The sequence below is a fragment of the Canis lupus genome, chromosome 17 (assembly GCF_048164855.1).
Source record: "Canis lupus baileyi chromosome 17, mCanLup2.hap1, whole genome shotgun sequence".
NCBI lineage: Eukaryota > Metazoa > Chordata > Mammalia > Carnivora > Canidae > Canis > Canis lupus.
In genome coordinates, this window is record NC_132854.1 from 56,476,785 (window position 1) to 56,498,429 (window position 21,645).

A 21,645-nucleotide genomic window follows, 5' to 3' on the forward strand; every position below is an offset into this window, starting at 1 on the left:
CTAGGTCTGCTAATTGTTAGATGAGTCAAAGGGAACAGGGGGATGATGAGTTCTTACACTTGGTTCTTTACTTCTTTTTCCCAACTTACACTGTAGTTTCTGTTTCTCTGTCGGTGGGGCTAAGGGTGGGAAAGAAAGAGTGAAGTGAAGGTGAGAATCCAGGCATTAGTCTCTGGACCGCCTGAAATGCCAGGAGATGCAGATCAAGTAGTTTCAAGGATTCTCTTGCCTTGCTCCAACCGAAACACCGCACTGAAGGGCCTAAGAGGGTTTTTTTGTGTTTTGTGTTTTTGCTACTCTGGAAGTATTAGTGGGGGACGTGAGTAGGGGAGTAGTGAGATTATTTTCTCCTTGTGGCATACACTCCTCTTAATGAATGGTTCTCTGAGATCTCCCCTGACATGATTTGAGGTGGAGGGAAGATCATCCTCTTGCACCCACCACAGGGAGGGGAAAGTTGGGGAAACACAGAGCACTCCAACAGCTCTATTCAGGAGAATGCCTCTCTCTGAACTCAGGCCAGTCTCTAGCCATCTCTTATATGTAGACCTCAAAAGGGTGAGAGTCGGATTTACTTTGACCATCTCTTTGCAAGCCTTGCCTTCATGAGGCTGTTATCCCTCCCTTAGAATGTAGAGGTCCTCATCATTTATTGTACTCAACTGAGACAATGGGGGAAAAGTCACGTAACATTCAGTCACAGGGGAAAGAGAGAGCATATATGGTGTAGTGAGGTATCTAAGATGCAGGCACAGAGCATTTTTCGGACCTAAGAGAGAATAGAACATTTATCATTGCAACCCAACTGAACTTTAGTACCTTGCAGCCAGTATCAGGATGTTACCATGTTCAGACATTGGTCTGACATTTGGCACTGAGAAGAAATGTAAGTCTTTGCTGAAAAAAGTTTCAAATGAGGAAGAGATAATGATAAATGATGAATAACAAAACTTCATCCAAAGCCTTTTGGCGCTTCTGTATATCCAGTTTTATTAGCAACTGCTCAGAAAACTCCCTTACTAGCCTACTCTTCTATCAATTCTCTTCATCCAAGAGTTGCTCCCTACCCTTTCTAAATCTCTTAATACAATATAGTCTTTCCAGTTCTCCAACTGATCACTCACACTTTACCGCAGTCAGCTAAACAGAAGTCCTGATAGCTGAACAGCCATATACAGAAATTTTTAGAAGGTGAAAGAGGATGAGTAAATACAGAAAAGCTATGGATGCTAAGACATTAATAGTTTTGTTCCTGATGCCTTGATAAATATGAACTAATTGTGCTTTTTCAAAAAATTTTTTTTTCTTGTTTAGCCAAGACTGGTAAAACTGAGCCAAAACATGTAAAGTTCACTCATGATGAAACCACTTTAATTCAAAGAAGGAAAACTAGTTTTCCTGATGTTGTTTCAGGAGATCAATCACAAGCCCTTGTCAACATCCAAAATCTCTTTCTCGATCATTATATACAAGAAAGAGTGACTACTATTTCAATATCCAGGAAATCCAAGAAGAGTGCCTCCTGGCACATTCCAGAGACTGCTACTGGTTCCATATTCTTTCCAAGCTCTCATTCAGCCTCAAGTCGAATTTTTAGGAAAGAAACAAGCCAAATGAAAATTTCAAGAAAATCAAAAGAAGCGGCATCAAAAATTACAAATATTTATTTTGGTGACATGTTCAAAGACATTCTGATTCTCTCCGGACCTTCAAGCACCACTTCTCAAGCTATTACTCCCAAACACAAGAAAGTTGGCTCTGAGTATCTAATATCATCAAAGGATAAAACCTATACTTTTAAGCAACAACTGGTAGGTCCGCGTGCAACAGTGCCAAGCCCTGTACCAAGACTTATGCATGTTAAAACTGAAAGATGGTGGTCTCCACAGTTTAAAGAAAAAACTGCTGTGATACTGAGTATTACTCATTTTCCAGGTCTCATCTCCATACCATCACCAGTATTGCCAAGAAAACCTCACAGACAGTCTTTGTTAGGTAAGTCCATTCTGAACATGGTTTCTAATAACGGGGTGAAGTAGAGCAAAAGGGAGAGAAGGCACACAGCAAAGGGTGGTTATCCCTTGGGTTTGCAGGTTGGGATGTTGGGATCACTTTTTGCCTACATATCCAATATATGAGCCACAATGCAATAACAGAAGTACTGACCTTTCAAGTCCCCCAAGGTCAAGTTGGGTGCTCTACCCAGATGGTGGTAGTGGGAAACAGATGATAAAGGATCAGAAAAGTCAATATAAAAGAGCAGTGAGAATGAACGGTCATTCAGAAGGTAATCTAGATGAATTCTAGAAGCAGAATGCCAGTGCTGTTGGATGTCTTCATGGACACATTTCCGAGAATAATACAAATTCATTAAAAGATGAATAATTACAATGAAATCATAAGCACCTGCAATATGAATTTCCACAAGTATCCAAAAGAGGTTTCTGTTTTTTCTTTTTTTTTCTAGAAACTCAAGTAACAGAGTCTGAAAATCTAGAAAGTGCTCCAAGGCAAATCACGCCAAGCCTTTCTGAAGGTAAATGCTATATCATACTTTAAAAAACTGTATATAAGTTTATCTCTCTATAAAAATATTTGTGATTTTGTGTGTTGGTGTATGCATGCATGATTCATATATGTGTCTCACCTTATTTTCAGCTCTTTAAGCAAATTAATTCAGCAAATATTTTTTTAAACATTGACTATAGGGGATCCCTGGGTGGCTCAGAGGTTTAGTGCTTGCCTTTGGCCCGGGGCGCGATCCTGGGGTCCCGGGATTGAGTCCCGTGTCGGGCTCCTGGCGTGGAGCCTGCTTCTCCCTCCTCCTGTGTCTCTGCCTCTGTCTGTGTCTATCATGAATAAATAAATATTTAAAAAAAACATTGACTATAAACCAAACTTTGTACTGATGTTGGGAACATAAAAGCTGAAGTATTCTTAATCGGGGTGGGGCAGATAAACATGAAATAATGAAAGTTATTATTTCCATGTGCCAGACACTGTTAAGTGCTTTGACTTTAGTTACCAGGGGAAAAAAATGAAAAGTCATCTTTAAAGAAAACTATGTCATCCTAGACTCACATTATTTCTACAAATAATTTCACCAATACAGTATGTAGTAAACAATTCACAATCGTGTGGCAGACAAAAAGAGAGACGAAATGAATGAAAACTAGCAGAAAACTAAGCAGTAAAATCATACCTACAGGAGATCCAGGTGTTACAATAATCAGATACAGATTTTAAAATAACTTCAAGACTTTTGGTCTGTCTATGATTGAGTAGCTTGTATTGGAGGGAGGACAAACCCTCCCACCAAAATCAACAATTAAAGCTGCCCAGAGTATATAAAATAGCTATTGAAGGTATTGGAGAGTAACTATTGTAGGCCTGACTTGAGTGGCTACAATCTTTGAAATATGGAAGCTCATGAGTTAGCTCTACATTTACCTTGGCTTTTGCCTGAGGTCATTTGTGGTGTTAGAGAAGAGAGCACAAGTAGGAAGTGGTAGTATTACCGAGTTGAGGAGATAGCAGTCAGACTCAGAGCTGTCCATATAACTGGGTTTTGAGATGCAAAATCTCAGAGAGGAGAGAGGTGAATCCAAATATCTGCATGCATATCTGCTGATTTCTAAGCCGTGCATGTGCAGGATAATACTCTAAGAAGCAGCAGAAAACATCAGCTGAGATACTAAGGAAGTGAACATATAATTTCATAGTTGCATGGAAGACAGTTACTGGAATTACATGGAATTACATCTCTGCCAAAATTAGAGACCTTGTAAACACACTGGGCTTTTAGTTGAAGATCCAGAGGAAGCATGTCTTAGAAATAAGGATGACATTTTAGAAAAAAAGCACAAAACTAAAATAGATTATCCCTAACAAAGCTCAAAACCAATCCTTAGTGAATCAAAGTGATACTTTTTGCCTAATCAATGAAAATTTAACCCTTGTTGGAGAGACATAGCATTATCCAAATCCTTTAAAATTTTCATCCACAATGTCCAGCATTAAATTTAAGAAATCCCGAGGCATCCTAAAAACAGTACAAAAAATCAGTATAAAGGAACAGACAGTGGACACAGACCCATAGAATCATTTCCTGAAGTTTTTGAACAAAGATTTTAAAATAATTGTGACTATTTCATTTAAGAAAATAAAGAATAAGTTAGAGAATTTCACCAGAGAACTAGAATTTTTGTTTTTAAAAACAGGAGCCAGATAAAACTCTAAAACAGAAAAATATTATAACAAATAATAATTCAAGTAATGATTAAACATAGAACACTCCAACTACAGAACCCTCTCTTTTTTTCCAGTTTTACTTATTGTGAAATGATTGCCATAATAGATTAATATCTATCACCACACACAGTTACCATTTTTTCTTGTTATGAGAACTTTTAAGATTTCAAATATACAGTACAGTTTTGCTAACTATGGCAACCATAGGACTCTCTGAGCCCACTATCCTCCTATTAGTTCTGTAGTATTGTCTGTGACATAAATTAACTTCTGGGTCACGTCATAAGCTGAAACAAGTCATGCTGCCATTTCTGATTTATCGAGTTTGTTCCACTCTGGTGGTTCCATCTTTGAAAAGTTTCAGGTGAGTTTAAGGGTCTTCACCCTTTAGAGAGGAAGAAGGAATTTGTACTTACCTCTCTACCTCCACTTCCTTCATTTTCATTCAAAATCCAACTGCTTGGGCTTAATCCATAAGGATAAGTGAGCTGGGAGCAGGCCACAGACTTAGGTCTTAATTCATACTCCTTTTTGCTCTACTCTCTCTCCCAAAACTAGGGCTTTCTATATCATATCACATATCTTTCTGCTGCACTTAACTTTCACATCAATTGATCTGAAATGGGCACACAAGGCCTATTTTTTTTTTTAAGGCCTATTTTAGAAGCTAGAAATTGAACATTGTTTTCTCTGGCCTAGGATGCATTATTTCCTTTCATTGAAGCAGTGGCAGTATAAGAATTACTGAGATTATAAAATATGTTGCTGCAAATAATGCAGCAAGAATGGCAGTGAATATAAAATTTTTTACAAAATTTCAAAATATTTTTCTGCTGCACTTGAGTGTATCCTTGGATAGGTCATTTTTTATAGAAGGTGATGGACTCCACAAGGGTCATGATAAAGTAAATTTAGATGATGTCTGGCTAACTTCTGAGTTGCTTGGATTTTTTTCTTGTGTGATCTTCAAACTGAGTGAAGAAAGCTGAATTACATAAGGCACTGGAAACATGCATCAAGATGATCTTAGGAGAAAAAGTAAGGTTCTTCCTTGGGAGGTGATCTCTATCTGACTTATGATTAAATGATATCCATTATTATGAAGCAAAATTGTCTATGTAAATTACTAATAAAATTTTTTTTTAATTTTTTTATTTATTTATGATAGTCACAGAGAGAGAGAGAGAGAGGCAGAGACACAGGCAGAGGGAGAAGCAGGCTCCATGCACCGGGAGCCTGATGTGGGATTCGATCCCGGGTCTCCAGGATTGCGCCCTGGGCCAAAGGCAGGTGCCAAACCGCTGCGCCACCCAGGGATCCCTAATAAAATTTTTAAAAATATTTTTGCATATAACACAAAAAGACTGAGATTGAAGGAATTTAACTTATCTAGATAGAAATCTATAAGCATATGGTTTTCTTCTTGAACAACAATTGTACTAATATTTGAAAAAAAGAAAAACACACAATACCACCCAGTTTAGCAACCAGCTGAGATTGGGTGCATGAAGGTCATGAGGAATCTCTTCCAGATGATTTACACAGCTAACCTATTATGATGATTTATGATGATTCATTGTTACTATAACATAAATACCTTTTAACTTTCATTCTAAGTGCTAACATTTAAGTCTCATATTTTCTTATTTTATTTAGGTATCATTAAATCTAAAAACCAGGAAGACTCACAGGCACATGTTATACATGGTGGAGGTCTTAAGACTATTAATGTAACACGATATGAAACTATAATAACTATGACCAACTTTGCCATAGTAAACTGTCAAATATATGGAAGAAATGCACTTAAACTTAAGGTATGCTAGATTTTTTTAATGGGAACTTCTTTTTGTATTATCAATTATTTTTGCTTTAGGTTTCTTAACTTAGGTTACTTTCCCTGTGATTGAAGGGATCTTTCCTGTTGCAATGGAGATTTTCCAGAAACACATTCAGATTTATCTCTAAACCTATGTCATAGTTTTCCTTCATTCCAATTTCTTAAAATGTTAAGATCTAAAGCAATTATAGTGTTTTTTCATTATCCACCATGATAAGAAAAGTGGGATTCAGAATTATCACATTTTAAGGTTAACAGCAATCTTTGGCCCTTATGCCAAATCTAGCAATAGGCTGACTTTTCACTGAACACAGGTCTGTTGAATAGCAATGATAATAGTTACCATATATTAAGCACCCACTATGTGCAAAGCAAACATTACTCTTAAAATTTATAATTCAGCAAAATAAGTATTATAATCTTCATTTTACAGATAGGAGCACTAAAAAGTCCAATGAAAGTAATTTATGAAAGACCATAGAACAATCAAGTAGTAGAGCTTAAGTTTGAAGCCAGGACTCTCTGATCTCAAAATCTATGCTTTTTTATTTTAATTTTTATTTTGAAATAAGTTCAAACTTGTAAAAAAATTGCAAAAATAGGAAAAGCTACAAGAGAGTTTCTTGAGCATTCAAAAATGCCTACTCATATTGGGGAATTTAGAAAGCTATGCGCATGGCCAGTGCCGGATACATTCTTGGAAGAGACCCAAGAAGACCCCGAGCTTTCATTACCTTTTAATGTTCTGGCTAAACATTGAAAGGGTGCCTCCACATAGACTAGAGCCAATATGAAGAGATTAGAAGAAATATTATATCTCTTTCTCATTCCAGTCCTATTGGACAAGGAAATCTCCGTCAAAACATTAACCAAGCACAAGCTAAAGGAGCAGAGATTTCTTTCTTTCTTTTTTTTAAAATATTTTATTTATTTATTTATTGGAGACAATGAGAGAGAGACAGAGACACAGGCAGAGGGAGAAGCAGGCTGCATGCAAGGAGCCCGATGTGGGACTCGATCCCGGATCCCGGAATCACGCCCTGAGCCAAAGGCAGACGCCCAACCGCTGAGCTACCCAGGTGTCCCAGGAGCAGAAATTTCAAAGACAGCATGTGAAAATGTAAAGACTTAACAAAAACAATTTAGAAAAAGCACTAAACCAACAACTACAGCCCACAGCAAGCAACAAAAATAAACGCTGGAGAGGGAGATATTATGGCTTTTGGAGTTACCACATAATAATATTCAAAGTGTTCAGTTTTCAATAAAAAATATGGAGCATGTGAAGAAACAAGAAATATGGCCCATCACAGCAGAAATTAATAGAAACTGACTCTGAGGAAGCACAGACATTGGACTTACTAGAAAAAAACCTTTAAATCCATTGTCTTAAATATTCTGAAGTAGCTTAAAAAAACAAAACAAAACAAAACAAAAAAAACAACCCAGAAGAATATTGTGTGAGTAGACATTTATCAATAAAGAGAAATTACAAAAGGGAACCAAAAAGAGCTGAAAAATACAATAACCAAAACAAAAAACTCTTTGGAAGTTTTTAATATTAGGTTTGAGCAGGAGAAGAAAGAATCAGAGAACTGGAAGATAGGTCAACTGAAATCATCCGTTTGATGAAGAGAAGAGGAAGAAGAAGAGGAAGAAGAGGAAGAAGGAGAAGGAGAAGGAGAAGGAGAAGAAGAAGAAGAAGAAGAAGAAGAAGAAGAAGAAGAAGAAGAAGAAGAAGAAGAAGAAGAAAGAAGAAGAAGAAAGAAAGAAGAGAAGAAGGAGAAGAAAAATGAACAGAAGCTAAGAGACCAGTCAGACGCCATCACGTGTACCAAATATAGATAATAGAAGTCCTAGAAAAAAAGGAGAAAGAAAAGCACAGAAGGAATTTTTGAAGAAATAATGGCCAAAACTTCCCCAAATTTGATTAAAGCTACAAATCTACAGATCCAAGAAGCTTGACAAATTCCAAGAAGGAAGGAATATCTGGGTGGCTCAGCGGTTTTAGCACCTGCCTTCGGCCCAGGACCTAATCCTGGAGTCCTGGGATAGTGTACAGCATCAAGCTCCCTGCATGGGGCCTGCTTCTCCTTCTGCCTGTATCTCTGCCTCTCTCTCTGTCTGTCATGAATAAATAAAATCTTTAAAAAAAAATTCCAAGAGGGATAAACACAAAGAGATTCACACTGAGACACATTACAATCAAATTGTCAAAAGCTAGAGAAAAATCTTAAGAATAGCAAGAGAGGAATGATTTGTCATGCATAAGGGTTCCTCAAACTTAATAGCCAATTTGTCATCAGAAATCATGTAAGATTTCTGAAAGTAATGGGATGACATCTTTAAAGTGATGAAAGAAAATCAATCTCTCAACCAAGAATCCTATATCCAGCAAAACTACTTTTCAAAAAACAAATAAGAAATTAAGATGTTTTAAGGAACCAAAAGCTGAGGGAGTTTGTTATTAGTGCACCTATTCTATATGAAATACCGAAGAGAGTTCTTCAGGTTGCAATGAAAAGACATTAGACAGCAACTCAAAACCTTAGAAAGAAAAAAAGGAATTTGGTAAAGGTAACTACATAGGTATATATAAAGCCCAGTACTATTCTATTTTTGGTTTGCAGCACTTCTTTTTATTTCCTATATGATTTAAGAGACAAATGCCTAAAACAATAATTATAAATCTATGTTAAGGGACACACAATGTACAAAAATGACATTTTTGACAAAACATCATAAAGTAGGGCAGGGGTAGAGTTGTATAGGAGCAAAGACTTTATGTGCTACTGAAGTTAACTTGGCATCGATCCAAACTAGATTGTTTAAATTTGAGATGCCAACTGTAATCTCCATGGTAATGACTACTAAGAAACTATCTCAAACATGTACATATACGAGAATGAGAAGAGAATCAATATGACAGATTGCAAAATAATTAATTGCCAAGAAGGCAGTAATCAAAGAACAACAATAAAAAAGCATTCTGGAAAAGGCAAAACTATGGAGACCATAAAAATAGCAGTGGTTGCTATTTTTAAAGAAAAATGAACACCTATACTTCACAAACTCTTCCAGAAGACAAGAGGAGGGAACACCTCTTTTAGTATTCTGAACCCAGTTCCACCACGGTGGGAGGATAGTTTCCCCACACCACCAAGCGGTTCTCAGACATCAGCTGAGTGTCTTACCATTCAGCTCAATTCTGCCTAGAGATAACACTGGATTCCATGGGGAAAATGTTCAGTCCTACAAGACTGAACAATTCAGAATGCCAACTAGAAGCCCCGAGTGTTACCTGCACTTCTGACCAACTGGCTATAAATTAGAAGTTCCCATGCCCCTCTCCCTGGGTTCAATTAATTTGCTAGAGTGGCTCACAGAACTCAGGAATTCCACTTACTTACTAAATAACTGGCTTATTACAAAGGATATTAAAGGAACTAAAGGATATGAATCAACAGTCTGATAAAAGAGATACATAGGACAAGGTGTGGAAAAAGGGTATGGAGCTTTCATGCCCTTTCCAGGCACAGCTTTCCCCAAATCTCCACATATTTGTCCCTGGACACTCTCCAAATCACGTCCTCTTGGTTTTTACAGGGTCTTTATTAAGTTGGCATAATTGATTAAACCATTGGCCTTTGGTGATTGAGCTCAATCTCCCAACACCTCTCCCAACACCTCTCCCTTCTCTGGAGGAGGGGAGTTGGTGAGGCAGAAAGCGCCAACCCTCTAATCATATGGTTGGTTCCCTTGGAAACTAGCCTCCATCCTTCAGTGCTTTCCAAAAGTCACCTCATTACCATAAACCCAGTTGTAGTACAAAGAAGCATGGTGTGAATAACAAGACCTGCATTTCACCTTTACAGTTCTGAAGTGATTTCAGGAACTGAGGACAAGGGATTTACGTATATAACAAAAGATGTTCCCATTGCTCTCATGATTCCAGAAATTTCAAGAATTTGGGGTACCCACTATTTGCTTTGATGTGGAGGGACCTGGAAGGTATTGTGCTGAGTGAAATAAGTCAATCGGTAAAGGACAAATATTACATGGTCTCATTCATTTGGGGAATATAAAAAATAGTGAAAGGGAATAAAGGGAAAGGAGTGAAAATAGAGAAAATGAGTGAAAATATCAGTGAGGGTGACAAAACATGAGAGACACCTAACTCTGGGAAACGAACAAGGGGTAGTGGAAGGGGAAGTGGGCGGGGGGGGGGGTGTTGGGGTAACTGGATGATGGGCACTGAGGGGGGCACTTGGTGGGATGAGCACTGGGTGTTATGCTATATGTTGGCAAATTGAGCTCCAATAAAAAAATAAAACAAATAAATTAATTAATTAAAAAAGAATTTGGGGTACCTGTGGGCTAGGAACTTTGAATGAAGCCCAAATACATATGAGATATATATTTTGGTCACCTGAGTGACCAAATACATATTTTTTAAAATTAGAATATCACAATCTCTAACACATTCTATGCTGTCAATATAACCTGGGTGCCAGAGGAACAAAAGACACCACAAGAAAACCACAGACCAACACCCCTTATGAATATAGATTAAAAATCCTCGGCAAAATACTAACTAATGGAGTCCGAGAAATTAAAAGGATTATACATAATAACGTAGTGACATTTATTTTTGAAATAAAAGGATAGTTCAACATCAGAAAATCAGTCAATATACATTAATGCATAGAGGGGGAAAACCTAATCATCTTAATTGATGCAGAAAAGGCATTTGACAAGACTTTGGTTCTTTAAAAGGATTAATGAAATTTCTAAATCCATAATGTGATTGGTTAAGGAAAAAAGAAAGAAAACTCTAAGTGCCGAATTCAAAATAAAAAAGGAGAAATGACCACATGTCTCCCAGACATTAAAATAAAAGATAACAAAACACTAAGAACAACCTTTTCCCAGTAAGTGCCACGGCTGTGATGAAATGGAAACATTCCTTGGAAAACATAACTTGCCAAAACAGGCACAACAAGAAATAGAACGCCAATATAGTTTTGTGCCTGTAACAAAATCTAATTAAAATTTTAATTAAGAGCCTTCACACAAAGAAAGCTCCAGGCACATAGGACTTCCCCGGCGGGTCTACCAAACATTGAAGGAAGAAATAATACCAGTTTACATGAACTCATTTTATAATGCCCATATAACTCCCACACCAAAACCAGACAAGGATATTATAAGAAAGGAAAATTATAGGCCACTATTTTTCATACACGTCAGTGCAAAACTTCCAAATCAAATTCAGCAATATCGAAAATTAAAAATGAAGGATACCATGTCATGACTACATGGAGTTTTCACAAGAAATTGAAAGTTGTTTTCATATTTGAAAATCAATGTTATTCTCAGTAATATCATCGCAATAAATGCAAAAACCTAATCGCATTCAACACCCATTTAACATGAAAGAAAGGGGCACTGGGGTGGCTAAATGAGTTAAGGGTTTTCACTGGGCTCAGGTCCTGATCCTGGGGTCCTGGGATGGGGACTCGGCTTCCAGCTCTCCACCTGACCCTCCCGCCAGCTCATGCTCTTTCTCTGTCGCTCCCTCTCTCTGTCCAATAAATAAATAAAATCTTTGGAAAAATAAAAGATGTAAAAAATCCCTAAATATACCTCTAAATAGACTAGGATTAGAGAAACCTTTCATAATTAAATAAAGGCTATCTATGAAAACTCTGCAACCAATACCATATAGAATCAGTAAGGGTTGATAAAGAAAGGGGTGCTAATCCCCAAGATTAGGAGCAAGGCAAGAAAATTTTTTCCTTCGATTTTATTCCACATTGTAATGATGGTTCTAGCCACTTCTGTAAGATAAGGAAGATCAGAAAGGAGGAAGTAAAACTATCTTCCTTGGCATGCAACATGATTGCTTCTGTAGAAAAGCCTAAGGAAGGTCAAGAAAAAAAAAACCCTACCAATAAGTAAACTCAGCATGGTTGCTGGGAACAAAGTCAAAAGTTTAAAATCTGACATAGAACTATCACCAGAGACAAAATCATCGAGGCCATCTAGAGTTTTGCCATTTGCATTAAAAAAAAAAAAAAAGTGGACAGAAGACTTCAACAAATCCTTTGCAAAGGAGATTATGCTAACAGCCATTCAGAACCTGAGAATGTTCTTGTCATCATCAAGAATGACAAACTGAAACCACGGTCAGATTCCACTGTGGTGTGATGACTAAAATTCTCTGTAGAACTAAAATTAAAAACTCAGGGGAGGTCAATTAAAAAAAAAACAAACAAACTCTGATTATATTCCTTTATTTGTTTTTTCAGAGGACCAGCTTTTTGACATTCTGTTTTTCATTTTATTAATTTTTGCTCTTATTTATTGTTATTATCTTTCTTCTTTTGGAGGCATTCATTTGCTATCCTTTGCCTAACTTCCTTACACGAATGTGGACATCACTGATTTTCAGCCTTTCCTTTTCTTGTTTATGTATTTAAGGCTCTAAATTTTCTTGCAATCATGACTGTACTCCCCCACGGTTTTTGAAGTGTCCTATCTTTGAATATTTTAATTTTGAAATGATTTGGAAGTTACAGAGACGTTACAAGAAAAGTACAAAGGAAACTTGCAGATATGCTTCATTACCCCACGAATACTTTAGGACGTATTCCCTGCAAACAAGAACATTCTCCTACATAACCATGGGATAACCTTCGAAATCGGGAAATTAATATTGATTCATTACTCTATTCAACCAAGAGATCCCATCTGACGTTTGCCAGTTTAGCCCATAAAGTTCTTCATAAAAGAGGGATCCAATTTAGGGTCACATGTTGAGTACAATTGCTTCAGTTTTTGTCCTAGCTGGTAGGCTTTCTTTGACTTTCATGACTTCGAAACTTAAAAAAAAAAATTACAGGCAAGTTATTCTGCAAAATGTGCATTATTGTGGGTTTGTCTTAGATTTTCTGATTAGATACAGGTCACTCACCTTTGGCATTAATATTCAAAAGCTTTTTTTTTTTTTTCATCCTGTCTTATCACATGGTACATGATTTCAGTTGAATCCATTACTAACAGGGTTTACTCAGATTACTTGTATTAAGTGGTACCTTCAGAGCTTCTCCCCTGTTGCTCTTTTCCCCTTTGTACTTAATACGTAAAAACTATGCAAGCAACCCTATTTCTCATCAAATGTTCGATTTATTTATTAACTTACATCATTGTTTCATGTGGCGGGCCATTATTTTTATTCTCAAGTTGTCCCAGATCTCGTTAGTAAAAGCCCATTCAAGTTGGTTTCTGTGTCCTTTTGACATTTCCGGTCATGTGCTGTGGCTGGTATGGGCTGGGGATCCCAGAGCACTCTGAGCTGGGGCTGTTCCAGTGGGATGGCTGGAGTGAAGTATGCCATGGGCTGGGGATTCTTTGTGCAGAGGATACCCCGACAGGACAGCTGAAGCTGAAGTGTGCAAGCCAAGTGCCCCTAGTATGCGCAGCATAACGTCACCCTGGTAGGGTGGCTGGAACTGAGATGGGGCACAGACTGGGGTGTCCTGGGGTGCTCTATGCAGCGGGAGCTCTGTTGTGTAGTGCAAAAGCAGCTATGTACAATACTTAAACTTATGAAGATGGCTGTGTTCCAGTAAAAATTTATTTAGAACAACAGGTGGCAGAGTGTAGTTTGCTAATCCTTGCTTTATTTTTTTTAAATAAAGATTTCATTTATTTGAGAGAGAGATATATATATAGAGAGAGAGCGCACAACAGAGGAGCAGCACAGGGAGAGGGAGAAGCAAGTTCTCTGCCAAGCAGGGAGCCGGATGCAGGGCTTGATCCCAGGGCTTGATCCCAGGGCCTTGGGATCATGACCTGAGCTGAAAGCAGATGCTTAACTGACTGAGCTACTCAGCCTCCTCACTAATCTACTTGCTTTAAATGGAGAAAGAATGTAGCTCTTAAAGAGTTGAGCGGAGCTAATGAAGAAAAAATTTATTTCCACAGCCATTAATATTATTTTCAAAAATATTTGACTCCAGAGTAGAATCCTGAGCTCTGGTGGGGGGGGGGGTGATATAAAAGAATCAAAAGTCATAATTCCTGATCTAGTTTGGGGACCTTATTAAAAGAAGTAAATTCTATATGAACAAAAACTTGCACAGGACAAGTGGACTGATTGATACAGACCAGGACATGAGTAGTTAAAGGTTGCTACTAGAGCGGCTCAAGAGATGGGGAAAGTCTCCACATTCTTAGTGCTCAGTTCTTCACATCTTTTCCACGATAATCACAGCAAACAGGTCTTATAGTGGGATGATAAAATAGAGATCCAGGGTACCTACGGCGGGCCGGCCCTATAGGGAAGGTCCCTGGGATTCCATGAGGCAACATGAAGGTTCTGGGCATTCACTCAGCCAATATTTATTAAGAACCCACCATGTCCCAGTGGTAAGCTATCTCACTATGTATCAGTGCGCAAAACAGAAGAGAATCTCTATTTCACGGAGCTTGTTGTACTCTAGCAGGGTGAGGTCATGCATGTATGTGTCCGTAGTCTGTCCTGTAATGACAAGCGTTATGAAGAAAAATGAAACAACGGACAGGGACAGGGAATCCTTGATGGAGCACTGGTTTGAGAGGTTGCTATTTACTAAAGGTTGGTTAGGGAAGGCCTCTCTGGTCAGAGCACCTGGGAGCAGATAGCTGACTCTCCGCAGGCCAGGATGAGAGACTATATAGTTCACGGGACCAGATGAGAGAAGGACTTTCCAGGCAGAAGGAAGTGTAAAGGCGCTGGTTGTCTGAACACAGTAAGTGGGAGGATTAGAGATTATGACAGACAACATTTCTACTACGTAAGTGCGGTGCTAGCTCTGCAGGGAAAAATGTTTAATGACAGGAAAAAAAAAAAAAAGAATACCTACTTCGTCTATATAGACATTTACAAATAGTAATACTTTAATAAAAGGTCAGTCTTGAAACCAGTACTGTCAGCCTCAAGGTCCTTTAGCCACGAGCCTTTCATTCTTACACGGTACGTGGTATAGCCCAACGCACCTGCAGCAACATCCCGCTTCTCTACAAGCTGAGGTCTGATCCTCCAACAATGGGATTCTTTGGCCCCTTCAGCTGACCATTAATGACTCTATGACCTTTAAGAAATCAGTGTTTCAATTTTCCTGGGGCATTAAAGATGCTGGGGGCACCAGACATGTCTTAATGGGTTCCGGCTGCTATGACAAAATACCATAGACTAAGTGACTTAAACAACAAATGCTAATTTCTCACAGTTCTGGTGGCCGGGGAGTCCAACACTGAGGTGTCAGCTGATTTATTTCCTGGTTAGAGGTCTCTTGCTCACAGCTGCCTTCTTCCTGCATCCTCACCTGGTTGGGGGTGGGGTGGGGGGAAGGAGAGAGGGAGAGAGAGAGAGTTCTGGTCCCCTCCTCTTCTTATAAGGGCACTAATCCCACTATAAGGGCTCCACCCTTAAGGTGTCATCTAACCCTAATTACCTCACAAAGGCCCCACCTCTAAATGCCATCATATTGGGGATTGGGGCTTTCACATAGGAATTTGTGGGGAGCATGAACGTTCAGTTCCTAGCCAGGCACAGTTTTCCTCAATCAGAATTGGCATATTTAAGCAAGAAATTTTAGATAGACATTAGATTAATAGAAAGATAACAGAAATAGAAACATGAACAAAAATAAGAGAGATAATTAAATATAAAATATATTTACTTACACTTCAGCATGTAGAAGACGCTACATAAATGTTTGCTTGTGGTTAATTCAAAATAATTCCTGTCACACGTATAGTGCCGTACTTTTACATACACGAATACTTAGCAGTGTTTCTATTTTGTTTCTATCTTTTGCATATTTAAGGAATTGTTTATTATGACAGACTTTCGTAAATGAATGGAAGGTGAGTAGAGGCTTGCTAGTATATAGTGTCAAGCACTGTCACTCAGATTATGCGCTCATTTCTTTTTTTTTTTTTACTTCTGGATAAAATATTTTGTGCATTGTTAATAATTATTATTTACCTCTTCTAACTAGTTAATAGTTAACCTCTTCTCTCCTGTCACTTTCTCTTAGGGCTTTTTTCTCATGAACTGTCCGGACTTAACGCCTTTGGCTTCCCAGCTGATATATCTTAACTTATCCTTTAATGACATCAGTCACTTCCCCACAGAAGTGAGTCCATTTTTATCATTGTGTATATTGCACTAATTTCTTATTAGTAATAATTATAATAAAAAATAGGCCCTTATGATAACCTGGAAAAGAGTTAAAAATGAGATAGATGATGCAGCCACTGGATGTTCCTTTGCTGATTCTCTTACATTGGTCCAAAGGGTTTATAAAGTGCACCACGTAGAGATGTGCACATTTATCGTTCTACTCATGTTTGTTTCTCTTTTCTGCTCCTCAGGTATTTTGTCTTAAAAATTTACAAATACTATTGCTGAGAAATAATCCTATCAAAGAAATCCCTTCTGAAATTCAACAACTTAAGTTCCTTAGAATTTTCAGCATTGCCTTTAATTTGATTACTACTCTTCCACCTGGGTAAGGCCGAGAGTCTGAGATTATGAGCCCAGAAAATAAAGAATTTATGATTTAGAAAGAGATCAATTTCCCTTTTGAAAGCAGCTAGCAACTTTTTTAGCCATTAAATGTTTCCCATTCTCTTCTGATTAGCTGATTTGCTTCTTGTCATTGTGCTCAAAGTAATCCTAGCAGCTACATAGACGGCAATTAATGTGGGGCTAGTGAATGCTCATCTAGAGATCCATTATTTGAGTATGGGTTAAATGAACCCCAATCCTAGAAAGAGGCTTAAGTGAAAAACTTACACTGATCCCTTGACAGCCTTTTGGGATACGGAAAGGGCACTGAATGTGGAATTAGGAAACCTAGACTTTTAACTTCAAAGTTGATGATGGTCTGTTTCATCTGGAGAAAATCACTTGACCTTCTTGGTCTTTCCTAATCTATAAAACTAAGAAAATTAGCCAGTATGTTACATAACATCCTTTAATAGGAATGTTGATATTTGGGTATAAAAGAGATGGAATTTCTCCCGACCTTTGGACTGGAAATTATCTAACCCCTAAGCCCCTTGGCCAAATGCAAAACAAGATATGTCTTCCTGTTAAGAGTTGAGCAAATTGCATGTGGGTTAAGGGCAAAGGGACAGGGACTCTTAAATAGTCGAATAACATTTTGTAAAGAAGATTCTCACAGTAGTTAAGGAAATGCATCAAAATTCATTTATAAAGTTGTTCACCCAGCACTGTTTATAATTATCACCGCAACAAATTCTACATTCATAAACTCTAAGACTACTCCGTCATTTAAAAGAACAAAAAATCAGGCGAAAGTTATACCATTTCTGTATAAAAAATATATATATATATGGATTTCACATTACACATAATATACATAAAAAATAAACACTGAAAGTAAGAGTATTATTGCATTGTGTGTATTTTATTTCTGTTTAAATCATCTATATTTTTTAACAGTAACATAAATTGCATTTTCCCTGTCTTGATGCTAGAAGCAGTTATTTCTCTAAGGAGACTCTGTTTCCTTGTTATTGGAAGACTATTTAAAAACCGAGATCTGGGTGTTAGATGTCCCATTGCTATTGGGATGACATTGCTACTAGACACTCCCCATGAACAGGGCTAAATAATATATGTATGTATACTACTCTGTGTGTACACACATATCTATGATCATTTCTATGTATATATATGTGTATATATATTTCTGTGTGTATATATGTGCACATAACTACATATATATGTGCAAAGAGAGACACACATATATGATATATGTATATACATATATGCATCTAAATATAAATTTATATCTGATCATCTATAAAATTGTAATTATAAACTTTAATAAGCGCAACCATCATTTAAACAAAATGTAGAAATTCCCAAAGCAACTACAACTTGCTCCTAACTAGAGGATTAACACTGTTCACCATTTAAAGATTAGACAAATTAGCTTGAACTATTGCTGAACTATTGCTTATAACTCGAAAAGTTTTAAGGAGCTATTTCTCAAAAATATTAGTGCTTCTAAAATAAAGCAGTGTATTTCTTATTAAATGACATGGGTTATGTATGCATATCAAGGGAAGATTGACAGCACAAATACACCGAGGCCTGAATATTTGTTGTCCTTCTTTCTGCTTCGGCCTGCTTGGGCTGTAGAGTATAAAGCAAATGCAGAAAGGAAAACCCAGGCTCTGACGACCTAAAGAACCGGGTTCTCATTCTAGCTACGCCCCTTCCAGTTAGGCCCTCTACAGTCACAACTATGCCCTTGATTATACTATGCAAAGGTATAATCAACTCAGGTTAAATGTTTGAGGTTTTGTAACCATGAAAAGTCTTTGATTTGTTCATTTAGTTTTCTTGTGAAATAAAGACAGTAAATCATTTCAAAAATCCAAATGGTTTCTTCTTTTTCCCAAAGCTTTGAGACAGCATTTGTTCATGAAATATGCAGGGTGATTTTTGTTCATTGAAGGGGTAATGACATCACCAGATTGGATCTCTCCCCTCTCTTTGTCCCCTCCCCCCTTTCCTTTCTGTTTCTTGTCTTTTCCATCCCCCAAGCCTCTCCAGAGGGCCCTCAAAGCCTCCAGAAAGAACCAACTCCACTGACACCTTGATTTCGGACTTCCGGTCTCCAGAACTGTGAGAGAATAAGTGTCCGTTGCTCTAAGCCACATGAGCTCCTGGTCCTTGGTTATGTCAGCCCTAGGAAACTAAGACAGCAACCAAGAAAAGAATGTATCTAAAGGTGTTAGAAACTTCTCAGATGGCTTTTTCTGTATGAGGCTTTACCCACTCCAAACGTTTCAAAGCACTCTTAAAGGATAAATGAATCATTTTAGGAACTTCGATTGTAATTAAACCGCCTGTAATGAAAAGAAGTCCATAAATTTCAAGATCATAGAAAAATGTGGTTTCTCTGTCCTTCTACCTATTTGCTCAAGTATTTAAGTCTTCATTCATGCCCAGTAAAATGACAAATGTAATCATTTTTAATTCCGTTTTCTCTTTCTATTTAAGGTTATTCTCATTGTCCCATCTTGAGGAACTTGATATTTCCTACAATAGTATTGATTCTATTCCAAATGAAATCCAGAAACTCAGGTACTTTGGAAGTCATAAGTACACACAAAGCCGTATGCCCTCTAAGGATATATTTGGTGGTGATTGGTTGGAGAAAATTGAGTTCTTTCATATATGTAATAGTCACAAAACATAACACATGAAAACATGAAGTTTACAGAAGTGTGATTTGAATGATTGGTATGTTTAAGACATAACATTTCTAGTACTTATTTAAAAGCTGTACCAATGGCTACTTGATACAATGACAAGCTTAATGTTGTCCATTTTTCTGTGCATAGACCTGTAGCTCTTACCAGTTTTATTCATTTGGGGTAAGGAAATACATAAATGCAGTATAATCTTAATACCAAGCTCTGATTGTTCCTTACATTGATTTTTAAAAAGTCTCTGAAGTTCATCCATGTCCTTCTAGGTCAGTACCATACTATTTTGATTATGACTTTAGAATAATGTTTAGTAATTAGTAGGAAGATTATTTTTCCTTAATAGTCTCTTAACTATTCTCTTTAGATCAGAGGCTTTAAGATCACTTAATATAATTCCAAGCCTCTCCACCCCCAGAAAAACATAAACACAAAATTGAAATTTCCACTGGAATTATCTTGAGTTTGTATATCAATGTTTGAAGAATTTACATTTCTGATGTTAAGAAGTCTTTTCATCCTAAAGTACAGCATATTTTTTCACTTGTTTAGGTCTTGTTTTATGTCCATAAGAATTTATGACTTGGGGTGCCGGGGTGGCTCAGTCGGTAAAGCATAGACTCTTGATTTTGGCTCAGGTCATGATTTCAGGGTTGTGAGATGGAGCCCCACCTTGAGCCTGGTCTCAGGCTCCACACAGAGTCTGCCTGAGATTCTTTCCCTCTCCCTCTCTTTTCCCTTTGCGTTTTCCCCTCCCTAAAATAAATCAATAAAACCTATAAAAAAAGGTATGACTCAGTTCACATAAGTCCCTTATCTTTACTACCATTACTTTACTACCATTACTTTCTTTTAAGTATTCTACTTAGAATATTTCATAGTGTTGCAACTATGAATATAACATTTTCTCTAATTTTTCTTCCTAGCTGACCATTGTCAGTACAGAATAGAGAAAAGCTATGTCTTTCTTTATGTGAATTTAAAATCAAGCTATCTAACCCAAATTATCTTCATTCTGGTTCAGTTTTACTAGATTTTCTTTGGTTTTCTGGGAGCGTAGTCTTATCTTCAGTGAAGTGAAATAATTTTATTTCTGCTTTTCTAATATTTGTACCAATTATTTAATTTCTCCTGTGACAATGTGGTTTTTTTTTTAAGATTTATTTATTTATGAGAGAGAGAGACAGAGAGAGAGAGAGAGAACATGAGCCCGGCAGAGCAACAGAGGGTGAGGGAGAAGCAGACTCCCCACTGAGCAGGGAGCCCGATGAGGGCCTCAATCCCAGGACCCCGGGACCATGACGTGAGCAGAAGGCAGACTTAGCCCACTGAGCCACCCAGGTGTTCCCCATGTGATAATCTTTATATTTTAATAGAATAATTCCTCCTGTTCACATTTGTTATGAGTGATATATTCAATTTTTTCCTTCCATTTTGCTTTGTATTTACTAATTTACTGTTTTCTCTTTTCCTATTTGGCTTCTCTGGATGTGTATGCGTGTGTGCATATGTGTTTGATTTTTTTTTTTCTGAATGTTATTTCTTCCCTTTTTTTTCTCCTTCATTAATTCTGGAACTCTACTGTACTTTCCCACACTATTACTGGCTATCTTTTTTCCCTCCAAACACACAGACACATTTTATTTTATTTTATTTATTTTATTTTATTTTATTTTATTTTATTTTATTTTATTTTATTTTATAGATTTTATTTATTTATTCATGAGAGACACAGAGAGAGAGAGAGAGGGGCAGAGACACAGGCAGAGGGAGAAGCAGGCTCCATGCAGGGAGCCCGACGTGGGACTCCATCCCGGGTCTCCAGGATCACGCCCTGGGCCAAAGGCAGGTGCTAAACCGCTGAGCCACCCGGGCTGCCCCACAGACACATTTTAAAAAATATTTTGTAAAATCAATATAAAAGCTACTTCCCCCACTATGGCGATCCATCCCCCTCTGCTGTCTTCTATCAATAGTAGAGACCCTTAGAATCCTCTTTATCTTCCCACCTTCCCTCCAAATGCACTAACCCCTTATCTGATTCAAGGTGTTGTTGAGATGGTTTTAGAAACTTTTGTTTCGTATTTTCATTAGTATTTTCCTCTGCGTTACAACTCTCGTTATTTAAAGAATAATTTATTTCACCCTGAGAAATAAACATGAACATTTGCAATCATTCTCCATTTATATTTGACTCTGTCTGTTTCAAGACTCATACCTTCCTGCCCTTCTTTTGTCTCCTACAGAACCTG

The 21,645-nt window shown here is 37.5% G+C and overlaps 2 protein-coding genes and 1 long non-coding RNA gene across 8 annotated transcripts in view; 1 reads left to right on the forward strand and 2 right to left on the reverse strand.

The window, feature by feature from the left end:
* The window catches only part of LCP1 (lymphocyte cytosolic protein 1), a 106,052-nt gene extending 90,592 nt beyond the window's left edge, over nucleotides 1-15,460 (reverse strand). The window contains exon 1 of the mRNA XM_072783067.1: nucleotides 15,365-15,460. The gene's annotated coding sequence lies outside the window, so the exon portion shown is untranslated. The remainder of the gene's footprint in view (nucleotides 1-15,364) is intronic.
* LRRC63 (leucine rich repeat containing 63) overlaps nucleotides 1-21,645 on the forward strand; it is a 37,717-nt gene that overhangs the window by 7,639 nt on the left and 8,433 nt on the right. For all 6 annotated transcript variants that reach the window (XM_072783076.1, XM_072783074.1, XM_072783071.1 and 3 more), the window contains 6 exons: nucleotides 1,315-1,995; nucleotides 2,468-2,536; nucleotides 5,908-6,068; nucleotides 16,180-16,278; nucleotides 16,517-16,653; nucleotides 19,185-19,268. In XM_072783076.1, the coding sequence (XP_072639177.1) occupies nucleotides 1,315-1,995; nucleotides 2,468-2,536; nucleotides 5,908-6,068; nucleotides 16,180-16,278; nucleotides 16,517-16,653; nucleotides 19,185-19,268 (1,231 nt within the window). The remainder of the gene's footprint in view (nucleotides 1-1,314; nucleotides 1,996-2,467; nucleotides 2,537-5,907; nucleotides 6,069-16,179; nucleotides 16,279-16,516; nucleotides 16,654-19,184; nucleotides 19,269-21,645) is intronic.
* LOC140608167 (uncharacterized) overlaps nucleotides 17,552-21,645 on the reverse strand; it is a 36,240-nt gene continuing 32,146 nt past the window's right edge. The window contains exon 8 of the long non-coding RNA XR_012010191.1: nucleotides 17,552-18,877. This is a non-coding gene — a long non-coding RNA (uncharacterized lncRNA). The remainder of the gene's footprint in view (nucleotides 18,878-21,645) is intronic.